This window comes from Acanthochromis polyacanthus, chromosome 1, assembly GCF_021347895.1.
Source record: "Acanthochromis polyacanthus isolate Apoly-LR-REF ecotype Palm Island chromosome 1, KAUST_Apoly_ChrSc, whole genome shotgun sequence".
NCBI lineage: Eukaryota > Metazoa > Chordata > Actinopteri > Pomacentridae > Acanthochromis > Acanthochromis polyacanthus.
Genome location: NC_067113.1, coordinates 46,754,463 through 46,769,975, shown reverse-complemented (window position 1 = coordinate 46,769,975; position 15,513 = coordinate 46,754,463). Strand labels below are relative to the sequence as shown.

At 39.4% G+C, this 15,513-nt stretch overlaps 1 protein-coding gene across 2 annotated transcripts in view; it reads left to right on the top strand.

The window, feature by feature from the left end:
* strip2 (striatin interacting protein 2) overlaps positions 1 to 15,513 on the top strand; it is a 36,135-nt gene that overhangs the window by 4,642 nt on the left and 15,980 nt on the right. Inside the window, exons 2-9 of one of the 2 annotated variants that reach the window (XM_051953212.1) lie at positions 97 to 171; positions 6,842 to 6,976; positions 7,103 to 7,223; positions 9,769 to 9,837; positions 10,415 to 10,521; positions 10,605 to 10,732; positions 11,922 to 12,110; positions 13,141 to 13,191. In XM_051953212.1, the coding sequence (XP_051809172.1) occupies positions 97 to 171; positions 6,842 to 6,976; positions 7,103 to 7,223; positions 9,769 to 9,837; positions 10,415 to 10,521; positions 10,605 to 10,732; positions 11,922 to 12,110; positions 13,141 to 13,191 (875 nt within the window). The remainder of the gene's footprint in view (positions 1 to 96; positions 172 to 6,841; positions 6,977 to 7,102; positions 7,224 to 9,768; positions 9,838 to 10,414; positions 10,522 to 10,604; positions 10,733 to 11,921; positions 12,111 to 13,140; positions 13,192 to 15,513) is intronic. The other variant, XM_051953214.1, reaches the window with a different exon arrangement.

Below are 15,513 nucleotides of genomic sequence, written 5' to 3'. Positions count from 1 at the left end.
ACCAATCTAGGATTGATTTGAAATGAAAGACGACTTAACAAACTGATTGCAGGTGATCATCTTATCGATCAATCACCTGTTCTGTTCTGTCCACAGAGCTCTACAGTTACACAGAAGAGCCGGAGTTTGCCCTGAACAGAGACTACTTTGAGGAGGACTTCAGGAGCCATGGTAGCGTATTTGTTTCTTGCTGCACAACCTTTAATATGTTCAGACCACCTGCATAATACCAAGCTTTTTACTGTCTCTGAGTAAGATCGAAGAAACCCTGAGCTGTGTGTTTGATGCATAAAACAGGGTTACACACTTGGCCAAGACCCTGCTTTATTGAACCACATGAAACACGCAGCCATTCGACTGGAGCTGTTGTTGCTGCTGTTTATCACTCAGACCTTGTGGGCTGCTGTAGACTGACACAATAGTGCCGGCTGTAGCTTGTTGCTCGATAACAGTGTCCTTAAAGGGAATGTTGAAGGTTAACTGAACCAAATGTTTCCACAAGATAACATGTCCTGTAGTAACATTTGACTTTAACACAGTGGAAAACCAAAAATATTTTCTTCAGCATTACAAAGTGTAAATTTTAAAGCTACAAAAGGTCAAAAAAGAACAAGTCAGGGAATCGATACAAGAAAATTTCTAAGTCACTCAATATCCCTTGGAGTACAGTTGAATCCATTTTTAAGAAATACAAAGAGTATAGAACTTTAGTAAATCTGTCTAGAGCAGGCTGTCCTCAAAAACAGAGTGAGCGCATGAAAGAGACTAGAAAGGGAGGCCACAAAGACATCTATGTCTCTGAGGGAGGACACCAACACAACTATGACTTGTAAGTAGGCCACCAAGACATCTATGATTCTGGGGGAGGCCAGCAAGACACCTTTGACTCTTGGCAAGACCACCAAGATACCTATGACTCTGAGGAAGACCATGAAGACACCTATGTCTCTGAGGGAGGTCACCAATACATCTATGACTTGAAAAATGACTATCAAGACACCTGTGGTTCTGGGGGAGGCCACCAAGACCCTATTACTCTATGTGAAGCCACCAAGACACTTATGACTCTGAGGGAGGCCACCAATATGGCTATGGTTCTGGAAGAGGTCACTAACATGCTGTGATTCTGGGAAAGGCCACCAAGACACATATGACTCTTCAGAAGGAGTTACAAGCTTTGGTGGCTCAGATGAGAATGACCGTATGCACATTTGCATTTAGAGTTTCTCTTCAGTGTGCTGCCGTGGTTTTTAAGCTGACCGGTGTGAGGCGAAGGGGGGAGCAGGCACTTCAAAGCTCTGCTCTTTTAAGCCGTTCAAAGAATGAATATCCTGACAGACACAGATGGAAGGGCCACCCTAAACCATGTGATTAATGTTTGGGTACCAAGAACAAAGCAGCTTTTCCAATGCCAACCTGGGCATTAGTGTCAGCCTGACAGGAGATCAGGCTTTAATAAAGTGTTTCTGTACATGATGTACTGAATTTAAATATCTTGTGCAGGAGTAATCATGTTTTCATTGTGCTGGGCAGTGTTTTCTGCTAAACTCAAGCAGAATATCATCATCGTGTGTTATTTTTCTGTTTTTGGTGCAACATAGTTGACATAGAGTTGTGCAGCGTTACATCATACCTAGATTAACATGGAGTATAAGCAATAAGCCACAAAGATCTCGAGGCTCCCTTTGTAGACAAAACAAAAGAGCATCTTTTCTTTATTTGTCACCTCCTCTCCAAGCTGAGGGGTAATGAATAGCAAGATTAAAGGAGAGCTTCTCTGGAAGCAGAGATAGAACACAGGTCTTTTCATTAGCGTCGAGAGTATTTGTTTGTGTGTGTGTGTGTGTGTGTGTGTGTGTGTGTGTGTGTGTGTGTGTGTGTGTGTGTGTGTGTGTGTGTGTGTGTGTGTGTGTGTGTGTGTGTGTGTGTGTGTGTGTGTGTGTGTGTGTGTGTGTGTGTGTGTGTGTGTGTGTGTGTTCAGTCAGTTTACAGACGCTGGTTTTCCTGTTTGACTTGTTCTCTCTGTGCTGGTGTTTGTACAGTATGTGAGGGCCACTGACAGCGCGCTCATCAATGTTTTATACCATCAGTCACTCACATAAATTACAGTGATTATCAAGACGAGTCTAATTTAAGCTCCTCTCCCTACAAAAGAAACTTTTCTGAGGACGAGGCTGGAATTAGAAAGCATTTTTTGTTTTCCTGACTTGAGCAGTCAGCACAAGTTAGAGTATCTTAAGCAGAAGAAGATCAGGGCTTCATTGAGGATGATGCTGTGCTGCTTATGCCTATTGCTGTCTGCTGAATCAAAGGATGAGTCTAAGAATAGAAGACAGTGAGAAACATGGGCCTGAATCCTTGCCAGAGAAGCCCCATGTGTCTTCTAGTGCTGTACTTTTTTGAGATAGATCTACTTTATGTCAGACTTAGTTTGTGCTTGTGTTGATAATCTTATGTTTTTGTGTGCATACATCGGCTTTTTTCTGGTTTCCAGTCTTGATCTCACTGACTCATTTAATCACTGCTCTGCCTGCCTTCAGCTATTTCCAGAGCTGATGCATTGGGCCTGAATGTAATATTAAAAACTCATGACGGACGGATTAAAGCAGCAGCCAGTCCCCATACCGTAAAATGATTACGCTGAATATCCAGGATCAAGGTAACTGTGTGATTAAAGGGATTTGCAGTCACTTGATTTTTCTGCACAATGTGAGTTAAAATAATTTACATGTGGGGCATGGAGAAGGAAAGAAGGATAGATTGAAAGACATACAAAATGGGGATAATGAGGGAAAAGACAGACTGGAGCATAAAAACACTGATTAAATATGATTTTATTAATGAAATGAATGAACATAATGGGCTCCCAAATTGAAGAACTGGTAGCTACTCTTGCAGTCACGTTGCAAAGATAGTGTTATGCAATGCATTCAATAACTATACCGTATATAATACACCGAGGCTTAAATATTGTGTTAAATCCAAACAATAACAAGTTCAAGATGATTTAAAGAAAAGATATGTATAATAACTACAATAGTCAAAATCTAACTAGAGTAGTTGCAATTATTTGATATAAGGAGTGATGTCCAACTTTCTCCACTAAAAATAATAAACATGAGGTCAAATAGAAGGAAGAGTTTTAAATACTGCAGTCCCACGACTACAAGAATAAAGTTTCTCAACAAAAACTAAATCTGCTGGTGGATTCCATTAAAGTCCTAATAAATTACAATAAAGTGTGATACTAAAGGTTTGTGGTGCTAAAAATCTCAAAATAAAGATGTCAAGTTGAACATCTGGATGGAGGTTGATAAAAGTTGACCTCCCTTCATTTCTCTGGAGCCGACTCCATGGATTTTAGGGATGCTGGTTAAAGACCTGCTCTTCCAGTCGTCTTCCTTCTAGTCGCTGTAAAAAGTCACTCTATCCTCGCCTACTTCAACACCTCGTCATGACAAGTTCTTCTGCCTCCAACCTGGTTGGATTTCAAGAAACTTGGGAAACCTGTCGAGACTCGGATTTTTGAAAAACTGGTTGGAAGGTGTGGTGGGCGTTGGGTGAGTAGAGGGAGGCAGTGGGGGGGTGGGGGGGGGTGCCACCCACCTCCCCTCCCCTCCTACTCTCTGCCCTGACTCCACCCAGACTCTGCCTTGGCTCCACCCATGTGGTCACTTTATTAGGAACAGAAACTACGATGTCAAAGGGACAACGAGTTCATTTCTTTTTATTGGATCTGTAGCTCAGTGAGTTAAGGGTTTGCTTATGGAGCTGGAGGTTGCTGGTTCAAGACCAGACCTTGCTTAAATTTTTTGAAAAACTTACACAAGGACAAAGAAAGAAAAATGCCAGTGGTGGGTCTTGAACCTGATACCTTCTACTTGGTAGTCTCTCTTCTTACCCTCTGAGCTACTCACTCAGATACTAACTTTTCTTTTTTTTGCACATTTGTCATCTATTTTTTGTTGTTTTCGAGGTTTTTTTTTTTTTTTTTTTTTTAAACTTTGTGGTTAACAGAATCCTTAAAACTTGTGACCATGAGTCTTTCAAATGTTTTATCGGCTTGTTTGAAAAATTTTCTTTTCTTTCCCAATGTTTAATTTTTAAATTAAATCTTTTCTTTTTAAATGTTTTATTTTCTTTTTAAATACTTCATTGTATTTTCTGTTTAATTCCTATTTAAAGTTTTGTCTTTAAGATTTAATTTTCTAATTAAACATTTAATTTTTTTATTAAATGTTTGGTCTTTTTAAAGGTTTAATAATCTAATTAAATGTTTTGTATTTTTTTAAATGTTTAGTATTCTTGTTTAATTTTATTTTTAAGTGTTTAATTATCTAAAATATTTTGTTGAAAAACTAATTTCATAATTACATGTTTTGTATCTTCTGTTTAATTGTCTAATTAAATATTTAGTCTTTTTAATATAATTTAACTGTATTTAAGGTTTTTCTTTTTAAAAGTTTTAGTGTTAAATGCTTTTTTCCTTTGATTTAATTTTTTTATGTAGTTTATTTCTTTATTTTTTTCTGTCAAGATTTTAACCCCAACCTTAAAAACGAAACAAAAATACTTCCATTGTCACAATCATGAGTTAGTCAATTATTCAGTTTGTCAATTCAATTTTATTTGTTTAGCACCTTTCACAGATGACAAAACTAAACAAGCAAAGAGAAAAAACTATGATTAAAACTCAAAAAACATTAAAAAAAAAAAAAAAGATTTAACATCATAAAATCTGTTGTGTCCAGGGGATGGAGGGTGTTTTTTTAAGTGTTCTTGGGCTCACACAGTAAATCATTTAAAATAAAAACTTGATATTCAGTCCAAGGAAACTAAACTGCAGAGCGACAGAAGAACCAACAATATCCGTTTTATCCTTTAATGAGTCGACTCTTCTGGTGCTTTCAGACCAAAGAACTACAGACTCTTCACAACCTGCTCAAACTCTTGGTACAGGACCTCACCACACGGGTCCAGAAGGTTTCTTTCTCATTTCTACTCTGAAGCCCACCTTTTCCTGCTCAAACTGCTGACAAATGTTTCTGCAGCTTTAAAGTCTGGTCTCCAGAACTTCCTAAAAACTCTTAAAGTCTCTTCTGCTGCAGGTTTCTTTGTAGAACTGTTCCAGAAAACCTCACTAAACCATATGGAGGGGCCTCAAGATAGTTGTCCAAATGAAACCATACAAAAACCAAACTAGCACAACCCAAACGCTAAAGTCTCCTGCAGCCTACCAGAGAAGCTCTTTAAACAGAGAATCAGGACAGGAACTCTTACCTTCTGGACAACCAACGTTGGTTCATAAACAAGAATACAGAATGTGTCTGACCAAAAACCTCTAAAGACTCACTACAGCCAAGATAAAGACACAACTCAGCAGCACCAAATCCACTAATCACTGCACACATTAGCACCATGTGCTAACTGCGGCTAAAGAACCACATTTACCAAGACAACTATCCAGTACAAAGCCCTAAAACACACCAAGAAACACATTAAAGACGATTTTACTGCTGGAAGCTGCAAGACAACACCTAAAGAACAAACTAAAGCAACAGAGCCAAACCCGGTTCAATGAAGAGAAGCAGAGGAAATGTTTGACTGCAGACATAAAGCAGGAAGACACTTAACTGCTCAGGTGTTCCTGATAACACCAAGCAGCCACCTGGACAGCCAATAGGAACACAGCTTACAGGAAGTCCAGAGGGCTGGCTTAGTGAAGTAAACTTAGTTTAAAGTTGAAGCAGAAAGTTAAAGAAAGTTGAAAACCGCCTTCTGATACCTGAAATCTCTGAGTTTTCACACAAAGAACGCCTGAACATGTCAAACTGGTTCCATAGTAGAACCTTCTCTGTAAAAATGTCATAGTATGGTGTGTTGCTCAAAAAACATTATGACCGACTGTCTAGGGTCACTGAGGAGCAACGCATAAACAGAACAAACACTGGTTTGCAGGAGGTTAGGAGGCTATTTATTTGAAAGAGTAAGTTTACAACAACACAACATGTGAGCAGAAAAATCTGTCTGTCAAGTCTGAAAAGTCTGTCTTTAGTTCAGCTGAAAATAATAGTTTTTGTCTTTTTTCTTGACCAAACTTTCCAGTAAGTAGATGAATAACTAAAGCTCTCATGTAGAAATCCAACTTATTTTGGATCCTTATGGAGAGTTTAATCTTGGAGTTTGTAAAGCTGTTGAGTTTTTAGAGTCACATGGATTGATTTGACATTTAATAGAGAGTTTAGTGTCTGATTGTAATCTGTTCAGTGAATGGATAAATTAAGTTATGAAGATATGTTTTGTTTTTGCTTCAGCACTTTTTATTGTTTAGTTGGCTGATGTGGTCAACTTCAAGCTGTTGAGTGCATTAAAATCATCCAAGACAAATGTTACAAAGTGGTTGTTGGAGTTATTTCAATTATGCAAATATTTATGGAAAATACTGAAATGTTTTGTGCACATCCAGAACAGAACTTTCATCCATATTTTACATGAAGAACCATTTTCAATACTACCTGCCTTTGCTCAGTTTAAAAAATAATAAAAAAAAAAAATCAATGTTTTTTTTTAATTATCCCTTAATGTTATCTCTATAATAAGATTTGAACAGGCAAAATGCTCTTAAATTACACTAGAATGCAGGAAATAGGATCAATAATTTTCAAAATTTTCTGGAGGAGGGTCCCCAGACCCCTGTCAGCATCCAGCACAAACCAAATCTCACTCTAAGGTCTGGTCACGAGTTGGCAGCCCTGGCATTAGTCACCTCAACTTTATTATGTAAGACACAGAAGTGAATCGTATATAAAGTGAACACTGTGTTGTTGTGTCCTCGGGGCAGCTCGAGGCCGGAGGTGGATCGAGCTGACAGCGGAGGAGCAGAAGGCCTATGTGATGAGGCTGCTGGACGCCCTGGAGGTGACCGACAGGGACAAGAGGCTGAAGGTGGCCAGAGCCATCCTCTACCTGGCTCAGGGTGAGTGGGTTCAACGCATCACAACCAAATATGAGCCTTTATCACAGCAGCTCAGTGAAAACACTCTCACAGAACACCCTGAAAATACCCTATTTGTTGTCCTGTTTCCCCTAAATCTTCCTCCAGGAGTGTTCGATGAGTGCGACACAGAGGTGGACGTGCTCCACTGGTCCAGACACAACGTCTTTCTGCTCTACGACATGGGCATCTTCACGGCGCTGCTGGAGCTGCTCAGCATGGAGATAGAGTGAGTAGAAACAGACGCGACACGCTGCCAGATAGAATGAAACGCAGGGCAGGGATGGACGGATATTTAGAGAGAGACTACAGATAACACGCCATCTGTGATCCGCTTTTCAAACCCTCTGCTGAGGATGCAGCCTGGGAGTCGCCCCTTCAAGTCAGTTTTATTGCTGCTGGTGTCGGCCTCACTCTGGATCCAGAGCCTCTTTGTTGTTACATAAGCTGCTCTGAGGCATCACAGCACAGTCTGGACCGTCACCACTCAAAAACACACACAAAATTTGGCAGATTAATTTTAAAAAAAGCATGTAAAATGAATCACAAACGTGTATATTAGAGAATTATTCCATCTAAAATCATCAGAGGTCTTCTGCTTAACCATCTCTGATTTGCTTGAAACTTTTTTTTAATCCATAAAGTATTAATATTTAAAATGGTCTCTTTGGATTTTAAATTGATATTTTTGTACACAAAATGACATGACAACTGTTCTCCAAACCAAGAGAGGCTTATTCTGTCACGGTATTTGCAAAGACCCAGGCGGACAGAGAGTCGGGACAGCAGAGTGACTTTCAACAGATTTATTAACAGAAAACACACAACACTCCCAGGCCCCACTTGGGCATAAAAAAAGAATTCAAGTACTCACGAGAAGCAGGAAATTTAGTGGCTGATTACCAGGGAAATATCAGCTCCTTCTAGAAAACAGGCAAGAGAACCGACTGCCAGAAACGGGACTGAACCAGATACTCCCCAGATAGCAAACTATGGGTGAATCAATGTTGAATCTATGTTGAGACCTAACGTCGAAATTATACAGAAAGCGCAAGATTGATAAAATGTTGAGTCAACGTTTGCTTACATAGATTACATGTTTGCAAACATAGATTCAACATTAATTAAACATTGACCCGTCAAACATTTTAATTAAACCAAAATACAACGTAGATTCAATGGTATCTTTTAAACACAAACTTCAATGTTGACAAAATGTTGTTGAATCAACGTTGATCCAACCATTAGTCTTCAACCGTAACCAAAATTCGACCTTCTTAACCCTAATTCAACATTGATTTAACATCTTTTGCTATCTGGGTAAAGTGTGATTTATGGTTGAAAAGCAAACGTTGACTCAGCATTTTATCAACCTTGCGCTTTCTGTATAATTTCGACGTTAGGTCTCAACATAGATTCAACATTGATTCACCCATAGTTTGCTATCTGGGTCAGAACTACGCTGGGAACAAGAATTCAGGAGACACCAGAGTCCATACAAGAAATCGTTAACTAAACTAAAGACTGCCGAGCACAGGATAACTACTGAACCAAAATACGCCAGCTGCGCTTTAAAATAGAGTGCGTGTTTACAACACTTCATGGGGCATTCAGGCACGTCTTAAACTAATTCAATTAATAATTAAAAAGTCAAAAACAAAATGTTTTCTGCAAACTTTACCAGATTGTTGTTCTACACGTCCTCAACTACCTCTGGTGTAATTTTCAACTTGTTTCACTGTAACATTTTGGATTAATCTGTTGCTGAAGTTACAGACCGCACACAGTATAAAACCTGCTTTCATGGGCAAATTAAAATATTATTTAAAAATCCAAAACATTTTGTTTTACGTGACTTCCACCAGATTATTGTTCTACATGTCCTCAACTACCCCTGTGGTAAATTTCAACTCATTTCACTGTAGCATTTTATAGTAATCGGTGCTTGAGGTTATCCACAATATAAGACCTGCTTTCATGGACAAATTAAAATATTAATTTAAAAAAACAAAAAATTGTTTTCTGCAGCCTCCACTAGATTCTTGTTCTACCCGTCCTCAACTACCTCTGTTGTAGATTTTCAATTTGCTTCACTGGAGCATTTTAGAGTAATTTGTTGCTGAAGACCACATGCAGTAATGTTCTTAGTTATAGTTCAACTCTTGTTCTATTTGGATGAAGCTACCTAGTAATACTTTTGTTTTTGTGGTACAACTTGTCATACCTGCTCAGTCATTCATGAAATGTCTGTAAGTTTTGTTTTTCTGTGGCATGCGTCTATATATGGGTAAAAAGCATATCACTAGTTGACATCTGCATGATTGTTTTTTTGTTTATGTGCTCAAAGATTAGACTTTTTCGTGACAGCTCCAATTTTTTTTCCACATTTAACTCACCCATAGTCAGACTATTTGATGTACTTGCCAAATACTGCAGATTTAGTTGCATGATGAGAAATAACAGTGAAAATTTCAGGTTTTTGTCTTTAATATTTCCAGATACTGTCGTTCAAACATAGCCTCAAATCGTCAGTTCAGGAATCAAAATGTTCAAAGTGGATCGAAGTATTTGATATGTGAAGCTAAAATATCACAGATATCTTTATAAATGTCCTTATTTTATGTTTTGAAGATTTCAGGCAAATCAGAGATGGAAGTTGTTTGAAAAACTTGCTCACCAGTGTTGAATGTTTTGTACAAATGTGCAGACTTTGACTGCAGACTATTTTTTTCCCCCCATAAACCACTATAATACTGTCACTGCTGTGTCTGCAGTAACAATCAGGCGTGCAGCAGTGCGGTGAGGAAACCTGCCATCTCTCTCGCAGACAGCACAGAGCTCAGGTAAATAATGAAACCGCATCACTCGGAAACTTCTCCACCTTCTCCTCTGCTTCAAATGGGAAGCAGGCGAGTAAATAATGAGAAAAATCTAAATACTTTCTGTCACTTGGCTGCACACACACACACACAGTTATTCAGCAAAATGTAATTACATTCATTGTCCCTTTTCCTCACATTTATTTGCAGTCTGTACGTCTGCCTAATGGAATTGATTTTTGAGCAAAATAGGCTTAATGCCGGTCCACACACACATTCACAGGCGTTCCACACATGAACACTTACAAATAATTACAAGCTGGAGGAGTGGATTTGCACCTAATTGCTGCTGCAGAATTGAAAGAGCATTTGTTATTTTTCATGGAGCTAGACGCTTTGTTGAGGGAACAATGCACCAAAAAGCACCTGACTTCAGATAGTTGTGAATGAACGCTGCAGCATCCCACATAAAATCAGTTTCTCGCATATTTAGATGCACAAATGCTACAAACATTCACCTCTTCTCATCATTTCCTCCACTGTATCAGAGTTTCTTGTGCTTCTAGGCATATTTTTTTAAATGTGTTTGTTTTCCTTGCAGAGTGTTGCTGAGCATCATGTACCTGATGGTGGAGACTATCAGAGTTCAAACAGAAGATGACAGACCTGAGTGGAGGTCTGCCAGAGAGGCCTTTAAGAATGAGCTAGGTAGGTGTATGTGTTCGTATAGAAGTTATATTTCTTCAGTTACTTTTCCGTATCGGTTCTAAACTCTGCCTGCCACTCCTCAGGTTCACCTCTGTACAACGGAGAGCCTTTTGCTCTGCTCCTCTTCACTATGGTGACCAAGTTCTGCAGCATGAACGCTCCACATTTTCCCATGAAGAAAGTTCTGCTGCTGCTCTGGAAAACAATACTGGTTCGTTCTAATCATTCAGATAGAAGCAGTTTACCTTTATGCGTGTATTTCTGTGCAGTTGTCTGGGCTTTTTTTTGCTTCTGCTACATTTTTACTCACCTTGGACTCATTTATTATTGCCTGGTAAGGACAGAGAACTTAAAAAATGTATTTTGTGCAGTAAAACATGGATATATTGCCATAAATCACAATAAAGGACAAAATGAAAGCTGATTTTCTTTGATTATCAATTTCACTAAACGCGTGTAACAATGCTGGAAAAATGGTGGCATAATGTCCTTACTTTACTACTTCCCTTTTTAATTTTTTCTTTACTTGTCTCCCATCTGCTCTGTGTAAACACAGCCTTCAGTTCAGCTGAAATATTCCCAAATTTATATCATGAGGCTGTTGGTTACAGCAGTCACTAGTGGCTTATCAGTTTTGCAGAGAAGTGCAGAATTTTTAGTTATTTACAGGATTTGACAATATTTTTCAGTTAAAACATGTTGAATTAACTGATTTTAATGAAATATTCAGGGTTTTTTTAGCTTACATTTGGTTGTTTTTATCAGTTATTCCAAAAATAGCACGTAACGCTGCAGGTTGAAAAACCAGGGATCCTTTTTGTTATTACAGTTTCTTGCTGTGTCAAATAATAATAATAATAATAATAATAATGCATTTTATTTATATAGCGCTTTTTAAAAACTCAAAGACACTTTACAGAGATAGTTAAACATAATCAGAGACACAGAATACAGGATAAAACAGAAACAGTAGGGAAATACGATATAAAACAATATGGAAATAAGATATAAAACAATAAAAAGTTGTGATAGTACTAAAATTAAAAAGTTGAGGTAAAAGCAAGTCTGAACAGATGGGTTTTGAGGGTGGACTTGAAGCTGGTGACATGGTTTTGATGATTTTATTTTAATAGTGTGTCTTTCAAACTTGTCAATTGGTTTTGGGCTTCAGAGGTTCAAGCTGTGACTGACAGCAGCAACCATTAGTGTCCATTTATTTCAGTAATCTATGAAAATGACTTAAATCTTCCTTTTCATCGAGAATATTTATATACCTTGCACTGCATTACACTTCTCTAATCATAATATATTTTAAGCTTCCAGACTCACCTGCATTTTTATCTTCACTTTCTTCTTGCCTGAGAATCATTTTATCTTCTCCATCTGTGCTTTTATTCCAGTTTACTCTGGGGGGTTTCGAGGAGCTCCAGGAGATGAAGGTGCGAGGCCGGGAGCGTCTCAACCTGCCCCCGCTGCCGGAGGACAGCATCAAGGTGGTCCGGGCCATGAGAGCCGCCTCGCCCCCGGCCTCCGCCATGGAGCTGATCGAGCAGCAGCAGCAGCAGAAGCGAGGCCGCCGCAGCCGCAGGGTAGCGACCGAACACTGAAGACACACATATGTAGAGTGTATCAAGAGATTAGCATTGATTCTTTTAGTATTCATATTATTCTCACATTCTTCTGATGTACATATACAAATGAACCCTCTGAACCTGAAGCAGTTTCACATTTTTGCTCATTTTTCACTGTAGTATAAAGTCCTGCACCTCTATGACAATAGAACAAGCATGACTAAGAAGAAAGAGTGACCCTCCATACTATAGATAATTTGCTACTTTTAATTTGTGTCCATATTTGTTTCCTATCTGTTAAACAAGGCTTACAGTTCAGCCCAGTTCACCCAAAAAGTCTCTTAATTTTTGCTATATGACTGTTGGTCACTGCTAAGTCGGTCATGGCTACACGTTTGTGTCAAGAAACGTAGAATTTTTTGTCTTTTTACAGAATCTGGTTAGTACAAACTGGTTATTTTTGGCACATTTTTAAAATTAGACATCTAGAATAAAGCGATTTTGATAAAACAGTCTGATTTTAAGCTTGGATTTAGCTGTTTTTCCAGAAAAATGAGCCAATTCTTCCCGTTTTTACAGTTTCTTGCTCTGATAAAGGTGTGATTTTAGGGATTTTTGTTACATGCTAGCAGGTTTTCCAAGGATCTAATCTGTTCAGACAACTCTCTTGTTCAAGGTGAATAAATAAGCAATGACCATAAACCACTCCATCACACAGAACCTGAGAGTGTAACTTTACTGCTAACAAGCCATTATACATGCAAACTAATGTTGTAATTTAATTGCCTTTGTAGCGTTGAGCAGGTTCATGTGTTGTTAGTAAAGTGACCCAGTAGAGTTCCTCCTGTAACCCTTCCTCTAACTCTCTGCTGGGCCAGCGTCTCCTAAAGTGCCAACATCATCAGTTCCCTGTTGTAAGTCAGTGACCACAGATGATCTTGGTGCTCGGACAGCTTTGGGAATCCCAGCCTCGTTTTATTATTTTTCTTTGGTAGAGCTTTGTGGTAGAGCTGGTTTCTCATTGCCCCTCTTCCTTGTGTCCCCACAGAGTGCCTTTGTTGATAGCTTGGAAGGAGACAGTCCCTTTCCCAAGAAGCAGGTCTTTACCCACAAATTCCCTCTTTTCCTCCTGCATTCACCCTCTGCATTGAGCTGGACTTTTTTTTTTTTTTGCACTCCTCTCCCACACCCCTGCTTCCCCCTCAAATCTTTCTCTACTTCCTTCTTCCTCTTTGACCTTTTTCCATCTGTCATTCTTTATTTTTTGTCATTTAACCTCATCCTGTTCTGTTGCATCAGACTTGTTGGGTTTGTTAACCAGATTGCAGTTGGATCTGCAGCTAAATCTTCATATTGTTGGATATAACCTACAGCTTTATTAAACTAATGGATCAGAAATTTGTAATGAGTGGTCTTGGTGCAGCTCTACATTCTGTCTCCATTGCAATATTTCATTTAATGCCCTTCATTTGCATGCAGGCATCCCTTTTTTTTTTTTTAACACTGTCACTTTATCTTCCTTTCACACTCACCTTTTTAATTATTTTTTTCTGCATGCCTGTTTCCTCCATTTTTAATCTTATTTTCACCCTCCTTGTGCACCTAATTTCCACCTTTATTGTACCATCATGTCCCCTTATCCCTCCTCTTCATCCTTCAACTTTTCTTTCCATGCTTACTCCACTGTTTTTCATCTCCTTCTCCTTCCTGACTTTGTTTCTTACTTTCCTTCTCTTCCTCTTTGGCCTATTCGGTAGGGGGCGGCAGGGTTTGAGGGACGGGGCTGACTTGCTGGCTGTTATCATTGGCACTGGAGCCGTCGCTGTCTCATAAAGACAGTTCACTTCCACAGTAGGAGCATCTCCCTCGTAGTTTTCATCACATCGCTACCGAGTTTGGCCTCGAGAATCACCTTGCACCGTAGACTCTGGACTAGGGGTCAATGTCTTTAAAATGCATTCATTGAGGAGGTGACTTGAGATCTCTGCAGGTGGACTTCTTGGGTTTCAGTTGACCTCTCTCGTAAATGGATGTCATTGAAAGTAGTTGCCCCCTAACCCTGGTAGAACGACTCTAGCTTTACCCTCCCACATAGCAGAGAATGGCTTTTCCATAGAGAATGGCTCACGACACAGTTTCACCTTCTCCTCCCGCTGCCTCCTTCCCACCATACACTCACCGAACTCCTCACTTAGTCCAGCATTAGCGCTGCCACTGACACACCATACATCCACTGCAGCAGCTCAACTAATGGCCAGAACGCTGACTCATGCCTGATGCTTGCACTGTTGCCACGATCATTCATTGGAGAATTTGTTACAAAAAATAAAAATCCTGTGCGAGTGTGTGAGAATGTGTTTTGCACTGGAAGTAAGAATTATTCATAGATAAGAGCTCAATATAATGATTTTCCTATTGGGCCATGTTTGCCTGTTTCTTCTGAATTGCAGATGTGTGGTAAGTTGAATCAGACATGTTGCTTGTGGTTGCTGTGGAAGCTGTGTTTTTGGGAAAATTTCACATTAATTTGAGCTGTCATTTCTGAATTTTGGTAACTTCCAGTTTTCAACGGAACACGAGTTCTTTAGAGTTAAAAGATTGAGAAATATCATTCAAAATGATACCACTTTAATATCTGTATGCTAAAAATAAAGCAAGTGCAAGCAGTGAGTTAGCTTAGGTTAGGTTAGGTTAAAGACTGTGAAACGGCTAGCTTGGGTATGTCCAAACCTTTCAAAGCATCTTCTTCCAAGCACCCCTTTAAAAATAACATGTTCTGACAGCTGGTGACTTCTCAGGACTTGAGCCTCATGAGCCTGTCCGTGACTGAACAGTACAATCCCACATCCCCTGCCGTGTGACGCCGGTCTTCATAGCGCCCAGATGGAGATGCGCTACAGGTGTGAGGCTCCCGCAGCTGCGACCAATCTGCTAATCAACAGCCCCTGAGAGCCCCACAGACCGGCGACACACCGGCCGGGGAATGGGCGGCCGCAAGGGGGCGGGGCTGAGCCCAACCTGTGACACATGTTGTCTTAATATGCTGTATTTCAGCCATTATTACATACTTGTTTCATTATCTAACAACAGAAACAGGAAAATACTACCACGAAAAATGAAAGTAATCCACGTGATGGGAGTGCCTGAAAACTCTTGCAGTCAATAGCGGAACATTTGGCGTGTTTTGCTCTAAAACATTTTACAGTTATGAGAAGCAGGTCTAGAAAGTAAATAAACCTGTGAGGCTGCTGCTCTTTCTAAATGGCACACCTGGAAGCAATGAGGGGGCAGGATTATGCAATTTACATATCGACTGGATGCAATTCTTACTGGCTTCTCAAGCTGAGAAGACATCTAGTTGAGTGGGGACTTGAGGAATTAATTTCCAAGTTTTTAGGACGTACAATGCACAATAAAAATA